Genomic DNA, 14,718 nt, shown 5'->3' on the forward strand with positions numbered 1-14,718 from the left:
ATGATGAGTAGGAGTCCACCTACAGCAAGAGAAGACCCAGGTCAAAAACTTGCTTATGATTACTGGACCAAATAGGTATGGCGTAGACCCAGCTGCCTTTCAGCCTACCAGCACATATTGTGAGCTTAACTCTTCCGAAAGCCATTTGAGCCCCTCTCACGTCAAGAGCAGGCAAGAAGCCTCTCATGATCTAAGGCAGACAGAAAGAGTTGGACACATGCAGGTAAAGAAGCACAGGAAAACAAGGAAAGGAGAGACCTTTTCACAGTAAGCACAGGAAAACAAGGAAATGTCTTTCCTTTCCTTGTTTTCCCTCTCCACAAGACACTGGGGATAACCTAGAGAAATACTAAAGCAAATTTGGAACTCTCTATTTAGTGTCAGGTTCCTTCAGGATCAAGCAGTGCTCAAGAATAAGCTTTTTAGCCCATCCCCTTGAATACAGGTGTATAAATCCCTGGCCAGGTGGATCTGTACCCAGTTCACAGCTATCTCAAAACCATGAGGCACTTGAAGGTATCTTGGGCTGGTGAGGTTTAACCATCAAACCAAAAGGTTTATTACCTTCCTAGCAAACAGAGAAGCTCTGGTTAGCTGGGGTTTTATGGTCCATTTACTTCCTCAGATGGAACAATATATTGATCATGTGAATAAATAGTTACCAGTAAATAAAGAGCTTACACAAGATGTTTATGCCTGATAGTGTAGGCAGAGCTTGAAGAACATGGACTTTTATACCTGGGAATGAGAAGGTGATGGATCTGTCCTTGTGGTCTGGTACAGCACCATCCCACCCAGGGTCTCTGGGATGTTTGCTTGTCACTGTGGTTGTGTTTGAAGTGTCCATTTGTCACTAAAAGGAGGAGTAATTTGGTGCACAAATCTGGTGGCTGATTTTTTTACTATATTTTGGGGTAATAAATGTGTTTCCTTTCAACCACCAGCTGCAAATGAATCCCAAGTGGAGAACGTCACTTGTTCATCTCCCTATCTGCTTAAACAGCCAATTCATTCTCTGAATTAGCACAGCCCTGTGCAATCAGTGTCTTAAGTGGGGATAAATCCAATTTCATCTCGCATCCAGGCTCTGAAAACTACCATCAAAATTGGCCAGAATGGATGAGTAAACTGTGGGAACCTTGCAGAAACAAAAAGGGCATTTCCAGTAGCTTTCAGTTTGCTACCAAAGCAGTAGGAGGCCCCTTGCAAAGAGGCCCCAGTGCTGGATGTGGCTCCAATGTCTGGGCTGGGTGAAGATCTCTCTTTGGACTCTCAACTCTCCAGATGGGAGATCTCTCAACTGCAGCTGTGAGCAACATCATGCTTGGGTCCCTCATTCACCAAACCAGATTTCACCACCCAGTGTTGCTTGCCTCGCGTTCAAAGCCATCACCACCTAAATCCTCTTGGCCCAGGACTACTCTGTAGCTGCTACATGCCTCTATTTCCCAAGCTGTAATTATATCAATTCACAGGTTGCATTTGCTAGTGGCTTACAAGCTTACGAGGAATGGGTGCTAAATCCCAGCCTCAGGTCTTGGTATTAATGTATTAAGTGTTAGTATTAAGGTATTAAGGTAGTTTCTGACCTCTGACTGCAGGAACATGCAACCCAGGCTATTGAGTCTCCATCCTGATGACTGTCCTCAGCCACCTTCCCTGCAAGAGCTGACACAGAATGCATTTCTCTCCTCTTTCTGGCAGGGTGCAGCAGGTCTCAATGGGCAGAACGGACACAAGGGAGCCAAAGGTGACAGAGGTCTTCAGGGGGAGAAGGGGAAGCCGGTGAGTAGCAGGGAGGGACGTGGTTCATTTGGGATGTGGAAAGAGGCTCTGTGCCTTTCTTGTATCCAAGTTCATTTCTCCTTCCATACCCTGCGTGCCTCAATACTGCAGTCAAGCTCTTGCTCAGGGTCTTTTCAAAGCAGAGATGAAATCACTCCCTAAACATCCTGAAGAAGTCTGTAGTGCACATCCTGGCCTGATGTTTAGGGGGAACCATTCTCTGGATGCCAACAGAGAATCCATGTCTCTAACAAGAGACTTTTAAGTTTTCCTATGTTTTCCAGCATGAGTTTTCCTTTGTTACTTACCAAGGCCTAAATTTCAAGTTCCTTCATGTACCAGGTCCAGTTCTCCTCGATGCTGACCTGCTTGGTGCAGGGAGCAGTTAACAAAGCAATCATTTGCTAAAGCCCTCATGGAAGAGCTGGCTGTCTCTCATGACAGAAGGCCTCCCTTGTCCCCACATAAGTTCCTGCACATGGATGGGACTTAGCCCCCTGAAAACACATCTCCAAAGGGATTCCTGGTGGGAACATGCCTTCACTCTCTGGAAACAAGCTGAAATCTGCTGGTGTTTTTCTCCTTTGTTTTCCCATGAGAGAGAAGAAAACAGTAGAAGATTTTGGGAGGGAGCAGGAAGGAAAGACCTCACTGAAAGTAATGAGCATCCTCTAGATCATTCAGGTAGTGCCTGAAGGATCCAGGCTTTGAGTGGCAGCCTGTATTTCCACAGGCAGTGACCCACAGAACTGCTGAGTGAGACCATCTTAGCACCTCCATAGTGCAGGTCCTTGTGATTGGAGCCACTCCATTAATTAGCTTCCAAGCCTCAGTAGCAGCCACTCCAACACAAAGATCCTCAAGGGTCATTGTCTAAATGTTGCCCATTGTAAGCTACAGACCCAGTGGAGACTCATCACAGCACTTGTCCCACTTCACTAGCAGCACTGTCGCAGTCATCCATCTTCTGCAAGGTCATTCCCCGTCCCACCACAGAGCTGGTTGCATTACTAACGTCATCTGCTGATTTTCAAGTTGCTTCTGGTGATTAAAAGCCCAGTATAAGTGCAATGTGATGCTATCACCAGGGCCGTATCCTTTACCTTTCAGGCTGTGCATGGGACGTTTGTCTTCTTTTCTTATGCAGGGAGGAAAAGGTGATGCTGGGACCACTGGTGACATGGGACAGAAAGGAGCAAAGGTAGGAGATGGGTGAGATCCTGTAAGTTCTCCATCCCTGGAGATAATCAAAAGCTGTCTGAGCATGGTCCTCATCAACCAGCTTTAGATGGCTCTGCTTGAGCAGGAGGGTTGGACAAGATAGTGTGAGGTATTCCTGCCCATGGCAGGGGGGTGGAACTGAGTGATCTTAAGGTCCTTTCCAGCCCAAACCATTCTATGAGCCTAAGATGTCCTTCAGAGCTTCCTTCCAACATCAACCATCCCATGATCCTGTGAAGCAGAGGTTTGGGCAAGCAGGGAAGAGAGCTCAAGCTCCAAGCTGCAGTGAGGCTGATGAAGAAGGATGCTTTGAGCAAAGGAACAGCTTGCAGCTTGACCTAGAGCAACCTGCTCCATTGTGCAAGCACATCAGGGATGCTCTGGGCCTCAGCCTCATCCAGCATCCTATAACTACAGCTAAATCCCACCCAGTGGTGCACCACTGACAGGGTGATTATAGGAAGGACTGCCCCAAGCCTTCCCTGTGGGGTGCAGGTGTAGAAAGACCCTTCAGAACAACAAGTGGTCTGCTACTTCAGACCATAGTAGCAACTACATTGGAGTTAATCCTGTGTACACATGGAGTCCCTCACTCCTTCCCTCACCTTGACTGAATGTCACCACCTATGATCTGCTTTATCCTCAGGGCTTACGAGGGCTTCCAGGACGCACCGGAGCTCCCGGAACCAAAGGCATTAAGGTGAGCTAAGCCCAGCTTTCCATCCTGCTTTGGCTGCCCCACTTCCAGCAGTGTTTCCCACTCATCCCAGGATAGCATTGTGCATGAAGAAGCCACCCTCACTCTGGCCCAAGTCCCACTTGGTGGGATACGGCCATGCGGAGCAGGCAGCAGTGGATGGAGAGGTTTTAAGGCTTGAAGGGAACTTAATGATAATCTGGACTAAAAAACCCCAGACCTTGCCCAAATCCCCTCCTGCCCTGTGGCTTAGCAACTGCCTGGACTCAGTTTGCAATCAGTGCTGGGCACATCACTCTGGCTGTCAGCATCATTAGACCTTCCTCTATAAACAGGGATAATGGTCCTTTCATGAAGGGCTTTGGAAAGCTTGATAAGAGCTAAGGGAGCTGTTAACAGCTGAGCTGACGGGATGTGGTGGTGTTATTATTGTTGCTGTTATTACTATTTGCCTTCATTGGCCTATTGGGTAAATGAAGCACTGTTCAGTGGGTTTCCCACCTACTTTCATGTAGGTGGGCTTAGAGTTGGGACAGTCTACCATTTATACTGGTCTGAAGTAAGGCTTTGCCTATATTTAGGTTTCTGTTACCAGCAGTGTCATCCTGTTCCCCCTCAAGTAGCACTTAACCTTGGCTTTTTGCAGCCAGTTTTCCCAATGTTGGAGGAGTTGTTTGTGCTTACAGCACATTCTTTGCTGTTTCATCCGCAGGGAGAACCTGGCAGTCCTGGAAAACCAGGGATCCCAGGATCAGATGGACTGCATGGACCAAAGGTATCTAAATTAGGCATCTCCTACAAGAGGTTTCAAAAAGCTTTGCAAATGCTGCAAATCCACCTCTGCAACGTGCTAATACCTTGCAAAGGGCATAAATGGGGTTATTCTAGATCTGTTCCTATAAGCCAACATGGTTCTGGGTGAAGATGCTTGGATACTGAAGTAGGGACCCCTTCACTCACCTCTGCAAGACTCAACCGTGTTCATCCACCCCATCCCTGATGCTCCACAAGCATCACTGCATATGCCGCCTAATGGAGCTTCTTAATGTGATTTCCTTGTTTCCTTGGGTACCACCAATGCACAGGCTCAGAGACCCAGTACATAATAGTGTAATCTGAAGAAAAGCTGGTTCATGCAGCAATTTGCAACCTTGCCAAGTCCACATTGGCCATGATTTTATCTTGGCTCGTTCCAGGGTGAACAGGGAGCATCAGGGGATGATGGTGCCTCAGGGATTCCTGGAGAGAAAGGAGAAAAGGTCAGTGCTCACCAGGCTGCATCAAGCTGCCATTTATAGAAGGATAAATCTGACATCCATCAGGTGGAGTTAACAACGTTATACACTTTCTGCATCATAGGTACCCTTTCCAGTGGTCAAATGTCAACTGGCTGGAGCATTAAAGGTCCCTTCCAACCCAAACTATTCTGTGACTCAATGATTAAGGCTGGAACTGCAGGTGGAAAGGGCAGGAGAGGGGAGGTTTCCTTAAACTCACCTTCTGCCCATGTATGAAACCCCAGGAGGAAGCCTGCTTAATGTGAGGAAAACCATCCAAACCCTTTTTGGGATTAGTTGTTGGAGTTCACTCAACACCACCATGCCCAGGGTAAAGGGTGCCTGGGATGCTGTGGGGCAGAAAAGCTGGATAATGCTGGACACATGGACACAGTAGTGGGAAAGGTCTCCAAGCTGACCTATTCCTGGGCTCTGCTCTCAACTGCATGAGGAATCCCCACCATGATCATCCTCCTCCAATCTTCTTTCTCTGCATTGCTTCATTTTCCATTTTCTTCCCTAAAAGATCAAGTCTAAAATTTGTGCCTTTCCATGGAGGGAAAAAATAGGGTTTCAGTTAAAAAAGAAAACTAGACATTAATCCCAGCAGCCTCCATCAAGTGTTCTGGCATTTTCCAGCCCCTCAGGCCCTTGTCTCATTCAGCTCCACCATCTGGTGTCCATCTGATTTGGGATCTTAAAGAATTTATTGCTTTTATTGATAACAACGCTTCTGGTCATCACTCCGCAATAGTCATCTGTGAACACTAAGGGTTCTTCTGTTGTCAGGCAACCCTTCTAGCTCACTGAGTCTCTGAGCTATGAATGGTTGGAGGCTGGGAAGTCATTTCCTGGTTAATCTCACTCCCTTCCTCTCCTCTCCCACAAACATCTGCTTTCAGCCACTGCTGCAGGTTGGGTGTTGGGTTAACCGGAGGGCTTTCCTTCTGCTGTGGTTAATGGGAGCCTTTTCCATTCCTACACATCCGTACCATTCAGTGGTGCAGGTGATTGGGAAATTCATAGGCCAGCTCATGGTAACTTCCGTTCTCCTCCTTGGGAGTCGTTGTTTTTCCCAGGGTTGCAGACTAGAGGATTCTGCTTACACGTGCAGGGAGATTTGGGCATTAGGTATCATTAAGCATCATCTCAGAGAGAGGGTGCCCATGTCTTCCCAAGCAATGAGATGCCTTCTGGACAAGTAAAGGTGAAGAGCAAAGCTGAAGTGATCTCTACCATACAACTGGTGCCCTGTTAATAGCACAACAATAAGAGAGAAAGTAGGATACAAGTGGTCTCCTCTTATTGCCAGTGCCACGGGAGTATTTGGGTAATACTTGGCTGGCCTGTCTCTATAACCAGCTGTGCTTGAACTGCTCTATTGGTGATCCTCAGGGGACCAAAGGAGTTCCTGGCTTGGGAGGCTTCAAAGGACAAATGGGATGGCCTGGGAAGACTGGAGTCCCTGGACCAGATGGGCCTCAAGGGCCACAGGGTGAGCCAGGGCCACAGGTGAGCATGCCCTGAACCATGGTGAGATCGGCGCCTTACATCCCCATGCGACACAGCATCCCAGATGTGCCCCCACGTCACCATGTGCACATACATCACCCCTGCCCTTACAAGCTGATGTGTCCCACATAGAGGTGGCTGCAAAGTCTGTTGTATTTCTGTGGGATCTTGGCCAAGTTATTTCATCTCTTGGTGCATTTATCACCGGAGATTCATTTCTTTTTCCTTTCCTCTCTTCTTTGCCTCTCTGCAGTGTAAGATGTGACCTCTCAGTCAAGAAAGGAAGGCTGATAATTTCAAGTTAGCTGGGCATTAAGTGCACCTTTCCCGTTGTTAATTATGTGGGATCAGGATGCCAAGGCTTTGGAAGGAGCTGGTGGCTTTCAGACCCTGTTTGCGGGCCACCCTTAATGAGTGTTTTTGCATGCAAGACATGCTGTGCACCTTTTAAATGTGACAAAAAGACTTTGAAACAAAACACGTTAATGCTGTTGATGAGCAGGAACACTCTGCCCCCAGATCCTATGGTAATGAAGAGTGTCCTGCTGCTGCCAGCACAATGCAGAGGGGACGATGATAGAGATTAATGCTAAACACCCGCCCTTAGATAGCATCCATTAAGTAATGAAGGGCTCGTCAAGTGAAAGAGGACTGGAAATGAAAATACCCTTCTGGTCTGTGCTGAGCTTCAGGCTTGGACAAGAGAATACATAAATAACATGAAAGAATTGAGAACAAAAGAAAAGCTGGACTTGAGTAACTACCTGAAAGACCAGCTGCTATCCATAGTGTGAGGGATGGCCCTGGTTTAACTCCTGCCACCCTCTGAGTCTGGTAGGTATCTGTCGTCCCATGTTTCACCCTCGAGTGATGTATCCCTATAGAAATATGTGTATGGTTTGTAAAATACTTGAGTTTTCCCATTCTGAATGGGAATTAGATGGTGCTTTGAAGACAAGGGAAGGAGGTAGAGACTCTGGAAGGATTTTCCTGTTATGCCCTGCTGAATTATTCCAGCCAGATACTCCAAACTCTAGTCACCAGCGAATATCCTTCACCATGTGAGAAGCACATGCAATAACATGGAGAATTTAGGTGATGTGTAGCTGCATCTGACAGCTCAGGACTGTGCTGGTAGAGGTACACCAATGAAAATTGCTTTGGCTTTTGAGGATTGAAGCTGGGACCATTCAGACCCAGTTTGAATGAGTTTTGACCTCATCAGATCAGCTCTCCTGGGTCTCAAAGGTCTCCCTGTCTTCAAGGCACTTGCAGGACTTGGGTGGTGTAAAGGTGTCTATGTAGGCTGTGTATGGGGGAAAACCTGGTTTTCCCCCATATGGAGAAGAGCATCACATGCTGGGAAAGCTGTTACCCTGCTCTTTGGAGTCACAAACCAAAATGCTCAACACCAGCTTTTAAGTTTTAGGGAAGAAATGATTAAGGAAGGGAAAATGCAGGTGGTGCAGCAAGTTGCACTGGTGGTCAAGCTGAACATCTGTATTGTGTCCTGAGGCACCATCAAATGAAGGCTTGACCTAGAGCAATCTGCTCCATGGTACAAGCGCACAGGGGATGCTCTGGGCCTCCGGCATCCTATAGCTACAGCTGAATCCCACCCAGTGCTTCACAGGTTGATTATAGGAAGGACTGCCCCAAGCCTTCCCCTACAGGGTGTAGGTGTAGAAAGACCCTTCCAGAACAACAAGAAGTGGACTAGATCCAGCTTCAGACCATAGCAGCAACATCGTTCTTCTTCCCCTTGCTCCCCAGGGCATACATACCTTGCAATGAAAAATGTATCAAAGGAATCACAGAGAGGAGGAAGGAGTCAAAAGTGTGAGATCCCCTCATGCATCTTTAAAAAGGCTGGAAGTTTTTACGTTAGCAGCTACAAGCACTGCATGCTCACAAAGCTGTGTATGAGATAACAAATGGCTTGCTCAGAAAGCTGTGTATGAGATAACAAATGGCTTTTGTTTGGATGCTGATTAAAGAGGGACTGTGAGATGCTACTTCCTACACCCACACTGTTACTGCTCTTCTCCCTATATTAAAAGAGAAAGTCCCTGGGTCTGAGCTGCAGCAGCGAGGTTACCCTCATTTCTAATGTGGGAGGGGATTATCTCCATCTGCAAGGCCTTCTCCTCCTGCTGAGGCTGTTTCTTAAATCAGTGCTGGGACAAACAGAGTGTAAGAGGGAAAACTGCCTTCTGCCCCTGTAGCATCCATTCTTTCTGCAGGGAGGGACCACAGGAAACGCTATGTGGTTGCCCAAGGTAGAAGGGACAAAGCCCAGGGCTGTGACCCATCATATCTGATCTATCTGGGAAGCATCTGAGATCCAGAGGGCTCTGAGTGTCTTCTGCTACTGATGCCCAGGTTGGGCTTTAGGGGGGAGAACCCCAGCTGGTGCTGTGGGATATCTCTAGAGGGTACTTAGACATCGCTAACTGAGCTCTGCTCTTCTTCTCTAGGGTCCACGAGGGAAAAGAGGGAAATCTCAGCTCTGCCTTAGGGGACCACCAGGCATGGATGGGCAGAAAGGAGAAAGGGTCGGTATGAGGATGAGCTTCCCAGTGGGGTTTTTCACCACCCTGCAGCAGTGCAGAGCTCTGCACTGGGGCTAGAGGGACCATGGATGTTCAGGGTTGTGTTTCTTGCAACCACAAAAGCGCAGAGAGCATTTTACTCCCAAATACCAGGATATTGGATATCCACCAGGCATTGGATCTGGGCAGTGTTGACCACACTTCTACCTGGAGGTATCTCCAACAGGGGCAACTGCTGTGAGTCCTGTGGGCTGCCTGTTGTTTTATGTAAGACTTCCATAAAACATCATATTTTGGGTCAGCACTATGCTTACTATGGCAGACCAAAACGATAGTGCAGGACCTCACTACAGAGGGGCAATGCTCAGCCTTTTAATACGCATCAGAGAATACAAACGAGAGTTTAATCTCCAGATCCCAACCTGCAACCCATGTTCTGGGTCAGTCCTTACAGGCTGCCAACACTGACTCAAGGGCTTTTTGCATCAGGACATGGCATTGTATTAGCTCCATGGGTTGGTAGAGGGTAATGTGATTTCTCCTCACTCTCCAGCCCCTGTAAGCAAGCGTGGATTGAGAAAAATGACTGTTTAATTTAGATCGTGCTTCCTGTGCTCCATTTCCTTTAATATTTTTTAGTGTTTTTAATCAACAAATCCAGTTTCTGGCAGTTCTGAGAGGAAAATTGCCCAAGGTATTTTCTCCTAAGAGGCAGAAAGCCCTGTTGGCAAACCTCAGCATCTCCCTCTGTTTCAGTACTGGGGCTGCAATCCCAGCCTGGTCTGGTTCCCAAAGGTTCAGATCCTCTCCACACCTCCACCTCAGCCTTTGTGGTCCTTTATAAATAGCAGAGAAACCTGACTTCAACTGGAGCTGTTTGCATCCTTATATAGGATGTATAAGGATGCTAACACATCCTTATGGATAAAGCAGCGCTCCCCAAAAACATGGGAGCCTGCACCCAGCTCTCTTCTGTTCGTGTTGCCTTGCACATGGACGAGTCCATTCCTTTCTGCTCAGTGAGCTACTCACAGATATCCCTAAAACTTATAGGAAATCATGTAAGCCTTTCTGCCCATCTCCCTTCCTAGCTTATCTTTTCCTCTCTAAGGTGCACTTATTCTTGGAGCATTTAATGGTCAATCTGCTGAGCTTTCATAATGACTTAAGTGTTTTTAACAGGGTGAAAATGGTCCCACTGGCCAGAAAGGAGAAAAGGGAGGTCCTGGTCTTTCTGTGAGTACTTTAGCTCAAGATCACATCCTATTAGACAGGTTTGAATAGCGAAAATAGGACAAACTGCCCCTAAGAGGTGCAGGGGAGGAGGGAGATGCTGAGAAACAGATTCATTCAGAGAGTATCTGGGAAATGAGGGTGTTGGCCATTACCCAGGACATCAGAGGTGCACAGGCTGGGGTGGGAGCAGTGCTGGGCTGTAGGATGCCAAGCCCAAGGCACATTTCTCCTCTCACCATCCTTGTGGTGCTTCAAACTCCTTGCAGATAAGATCAGTGCCCATGCCCCAGGGCTGGTAACAGAATCCCAGACTGGTTTGGGTTGGAAGGGACCTTAATGATCATCCAGTTCCAACCCTTTTCCATTGATGAAATACAAAGAAAGAGCAGGGGGGAGAAGTGTGCCCCATTTTCAAGATTAGCAAGCTGGCATTGCTGCAAAAGCTGTTCCTTTGCTTATAAATCCTGAAGGAGAGGGTGACCCACATGGGTCAGGACAAAATCCCTGTTGCAGCCCCATTTAGGGTGTCCATCCTATTGCCCAAGAAAATGTGTTTGGTGCCATTTGACTGATACGAGGTACTTCCATCTTTCCAGTGTATGGAGGCAAGGCAGGATTAGTTCTAGCATGGGTGTTGTAAGTAAAGATGTCCTACATGTGGGCTGCTGATGATCCCAGATCCCTATGTAGAAAGTGGCCCAAAAGGGCCAAAAGGCTCTAAGGTCTCCCCTTCAGGAGCCTTCTCTTCTCCAGGCTGACCCAGCCCAGCTCTCTCAGCCTGGCTCCAGAGCAGAGCTGCTCACTGCTAATCACTGCTAACTCTGCTTTCCCCCCATGGCACAGGAGGAAGAGGTGAAGGAGGTGGTGAGGAGCGAGATGAGAGGCAGATGTGGTAAGTTGGCCCCTTAGCCGTGCTTGGGGCCACCCTCTGACACACACCAGCAGCTAAATTGGAGCAATTTGAGTGCTGGCACATGCTGGCTCTGCAGAGCAAATATCACCCATTAGAAGCAAGTGGAGACGCGTCACCTCTCCATGCTCCGAGATGAGTGTGGGCCTCTGGGCTGCCAGGGCTCTGCCATGGTCCTGACTTCCTACTCTAACTCTTAATTCTTTCCCTTTAAACACCCTATTCCCTCTTATTCCCCTGTTGTTTTGTCAGCAAAGCTTTTCCTCCCTGCTCATCTGCACTGCCCCATTGATTGGTGACAGGCACTGAGTTACAGGGGAAGTTTAGAGCTGCATTTTGTCTAATCACAGCCTTTCAATTCCTCTCTACTTCTTGACACACAAACCTCTTCATTCTGGTGGTGAGCAACTGTCAACCAGCACCATAACAGTAACAAAACCCACCACGTTAAGGGATGTTTATACCCCAGAACCCCGATATCACAAGGATGTCAGGCTTGGGGGATCTTGCTTTCCTTGCCCTGCAGAGTCCAGCTACCTGAGAGCCATCAGAGAGCTGCCTAACTCCTTGTGGTCTACCTATGGCCAAGGAGTGTTTGGGTTCACCACCACTTGCCATTGAGCTAGTGCCACATTCATTTCTGCCCAGAGATGTTAGGAGTATATTTGAATGCTTTGAAGAGGAGAAAAAGGATGAAAAGCAGTCCATGAAAGCATGTGCTGCCTGTAAAAAAAATAAGGATTTTGTTGGAAAATCTTATTTACATAGGGAAAAAGAAGTAGCAAACAAACTATGTCCTGTCTGTCTTATGTTTGCAGGTTGTGGAGGTGAGTTGGGAAGGATGCTCATCGAAAGGGGTAAGGCTGCTAATAGCTATAGAAATGCATGTGAAATCGTGCAGTAAAGGATATTCTCCTTGTTTCACCAGCCTGAAACTGTAGGTGAAAAGATGTTGCTAAGAATAAGTGGTTTTTCTTGTGATTCAGTGCAGAAAATGACCCTGGATCACCAACTGCTTTTAGACCCTGGTTCTGGAGGGTATTTCTTGAGAGGAATAGGAGAAAACAGGACTGAAAGGGACACCAAGAGGTCTCCTGCTGTTACCCTCTACTGCAAGAGAGGATCAAACTATTCTTGACACCCAGCTGCACCCATGGGAACACCTCTCCCATACGTGGGATCCTGCCCTTGCCTCAGCCTCCATTTGTTTCTGTGATGTAAATAAATCAGAGCAAGTGAATCCTGCACAGTGAGTGCTCTTGAACACAGCAGCCTCCATGCTCCTGCAAAGAGCAACTTTGGTGAACCCTTCATGGCTCAGGTGTTACCCAAGGGCCCTGTTATCTGCCTGGTTGATCCTTCAGCCAGGAGCATGTGGTCTTCTCCATCCCTCATGCTCAGAGCGTAGAATCACAGAATCCCAGACTGGTTTGGGTTGGAAGGGAACTTAAAGCTCATCCAGTTCCAACCCCTGCCACAGGCAGGGACACCTTCCACTAGAGCAGCTTGTTCCAAACTTGTCCTTGAGCACTGCCAGGGATGGGGCAGCCACAGCTTCTTGCATCATTTAGATAACACAGTGAGTTAGCAAAGTAAACCCAGATCAAAGCCACAGTGGACACACCACAGAGCATTAATCTGGGGTGGATTCAGTCCGCTGGTCCACAGTGCTTTGAAACAGGTAACAGGTTTCTGGGTTAACTTTGCTTTGCTTTGGTTTAACTTTTGGGTGACATGGTCTAGTGTGAGGCATCCCTGCCCATGGCAGTGGGTTGGAACTGGATGATCTTAAGGTGCTTGCCAACCCAAACCGTTCTATGATTCTATGCAGTCAGGCTCCGCTATATCTACTGTCCCATAGCTGCCAACTCTGTCCATCCACCATAAAACAGATCTCCTAAAATATCTGCTTTGCTAATGTGCTTCCAGCCTGGTCCAGATCACGCTTGTCCTTCAAGACACTGGGCATCAGACATACCCAGTATGAAGGATAATGGAACCACAGCTTCAAACACATCCAGACGTAGAAGCTGGATGTGTCTAACTCAGCTAACTCTTTTTGTGGACTCCCAACCTTTGGGTAAACAAGTCCTACCTGAGAAGACAGGCAGTGCTCATCTCTATCCCATGGAGATGCTGATCCAGCAGCATTTCGTTATCCATGTAGTTCTGATTATGACTCCATCCCCGCTGCCACTGAGGTCCATGCAGTCATGGAGGTCCCAAGGAAGCCCAGCACACTTCTAGGGAACCAATTCCTCAAAACCAGCTTTTATTATTACTAAGTTTAGCATACCCCTTGATGCCTCCCTTGAGAAGACAGTAGATGGTACAATGTCTCCTTAACTGCTTGCCTTTCTCTATACCATATGTAATTTAGCAATAGGTTTCCTACTTTGACCACACACCCCAATGGTCTATGGGCATTGGCCACCCAAACACAGTGTTGTGACTTCTCTCCCACCCTGTGTTGTGCAGTGACAGTCACTTTGTTGAGCTACAGCCATTTATCACACAATGGTGCCTTTCAAACTATGGCACCAGATCTCATCCTCACTGACCCAGAGATTAAACCCACAGGTCTGGAAGCAGCTGAAATCAACAGGCAGCTCCAAGGGGATTTTCAGCCTTGGGAACAGACCAGAAGGGATGGTGAAAGCCAGGAGGAAATGCTTAACAAACCCCAGAACATGACCACATTGATGACCTCCCTGAAGCCCTTCATGAAGCCACCTTCACTTATTGCAGGTAAGTGCAGCAGAATAACTGCATGTTTCCCATCATTCCAGTCATGGCAACCAGAATCTTCTGGAGCATTCCAGTGCTAAATCCTCTTCCCTGGGACTGGGCAGAAATAAGGCTGTGAAGGGATTTACAATGCAGGGAGGGGGGTCCTATGCTGTGATACCCCTGTGCTCATCTGTGCTCAGAGATGAGGTGAGCTAACACCTCTGGAAGGGGTGGCAGGTGAGGAAAAGCCAAAGTGTGTGGCCTCAGTGATGGTCATCACCTTCAAAAGGATGCATTTGAAAGGCTGGGAGGAGGGTGTTGTTTTCAGGCTGATTTTGTCCCTCTCTTCCCATTGTGTCCTTTGCAATCTCTTGTAAAGCTTCCTATCAGCCAGAAATTACATCTCTGAGACCAAACACTCGAGCTATTACAGACTATTTCTGCCCAGAGCCTCATGAACCCTTTAATGGGTAAAATTACTGATAACAGCTAATGGGAAAACAACCAGCTCTATTTCTGTCCCTTTGTGTTGCCCAAGAGACAGGGGGGAGAGGGAAGGGCCAAGGTCCTGCCCTGAAGACACATGCAATATAGATCCATCTATACATGAACACCAGTGGGCTTGTGGCATCGCCTTACACTGCATCTACATCTGCACCAGGCAACTGGAGAGGGCAAGAGCATGATCCAAGACTGGATCCACATGTATTATCAAGACCCCAGTAGGATCTTGAGCAGCAGCAGGCAGACAAGCTGCAACCATCATTTTGGGGATGAAGGCTGTTCAGCCATAGGGAG

General features: G+C 47.7%; 1 protein-coding gene across 1 annotated transcript in view; it reads left to right on the forward strand.

The window, feature by feature from the left end:
- Positions 1–14,718, forward strand: part of LOC134171759 (collagen alpha-1(VII) chain-like) — a 110,039-nt gene that overhangs the window by 89,489 nt on the left and 5,832 nt on the right. The window contains exons 77-87 of the mRNA XM_062634294.1: positions 1,705–1,785; positions 2,933–2,986; positions 3,653–3,706; positions 4,416–4,478; positions 4,900–4,962; positions 6,376–6,492; positions 8,970–9,047; positions 10,227–10,280; positions 11,124–11,172; positions 12,009–12,047; positions 13,771–13,938. Coding sequence (XP_062490278.1) covers positions 1,705–1,785; positions 2,933–2,986; positions 3,653–3,706; positions 4,416–4,478; positions 4,900–4,962; positions 6,376–6,492; positions 8,970–9,047; positions 10,227–10,280; positions 11,124–11,172; positions 12,009–12,047; positions 13,771–13,938 — 820 coding nt within the window. The remainder of the gene's footprint in view (positions 1–1,704; positions 1,786–2,932; positions 2,987–3,652; positions 3,707–4,415; positions 4,479–4,899; positions 4,963–6,375; positions 6,493–8,969; positions 9,048–10,226; positions 10,281–11,123; positions 11,173–12,008; positions 12,048–13,770; positions 13,939–14,718) is intronic.

Source organism: Pezoporus occidentalis, unplaced genomic scaffold (assembly GCF_034315485.1).
Source record: "Pezoporus occidentalis ecotype Australia unplaced genomic scaffold, CSIRO_AGI_Poc_V1 ctg42, whole genome shotgun sequence".
Classification (NCBI taxonomy): domain Eukaryota; kingdom Metazoa; phylum Chordata; class Aves; order Psittaciformes; family Psittacidae; genus Pezoporus; species Pezoporus occidentalis.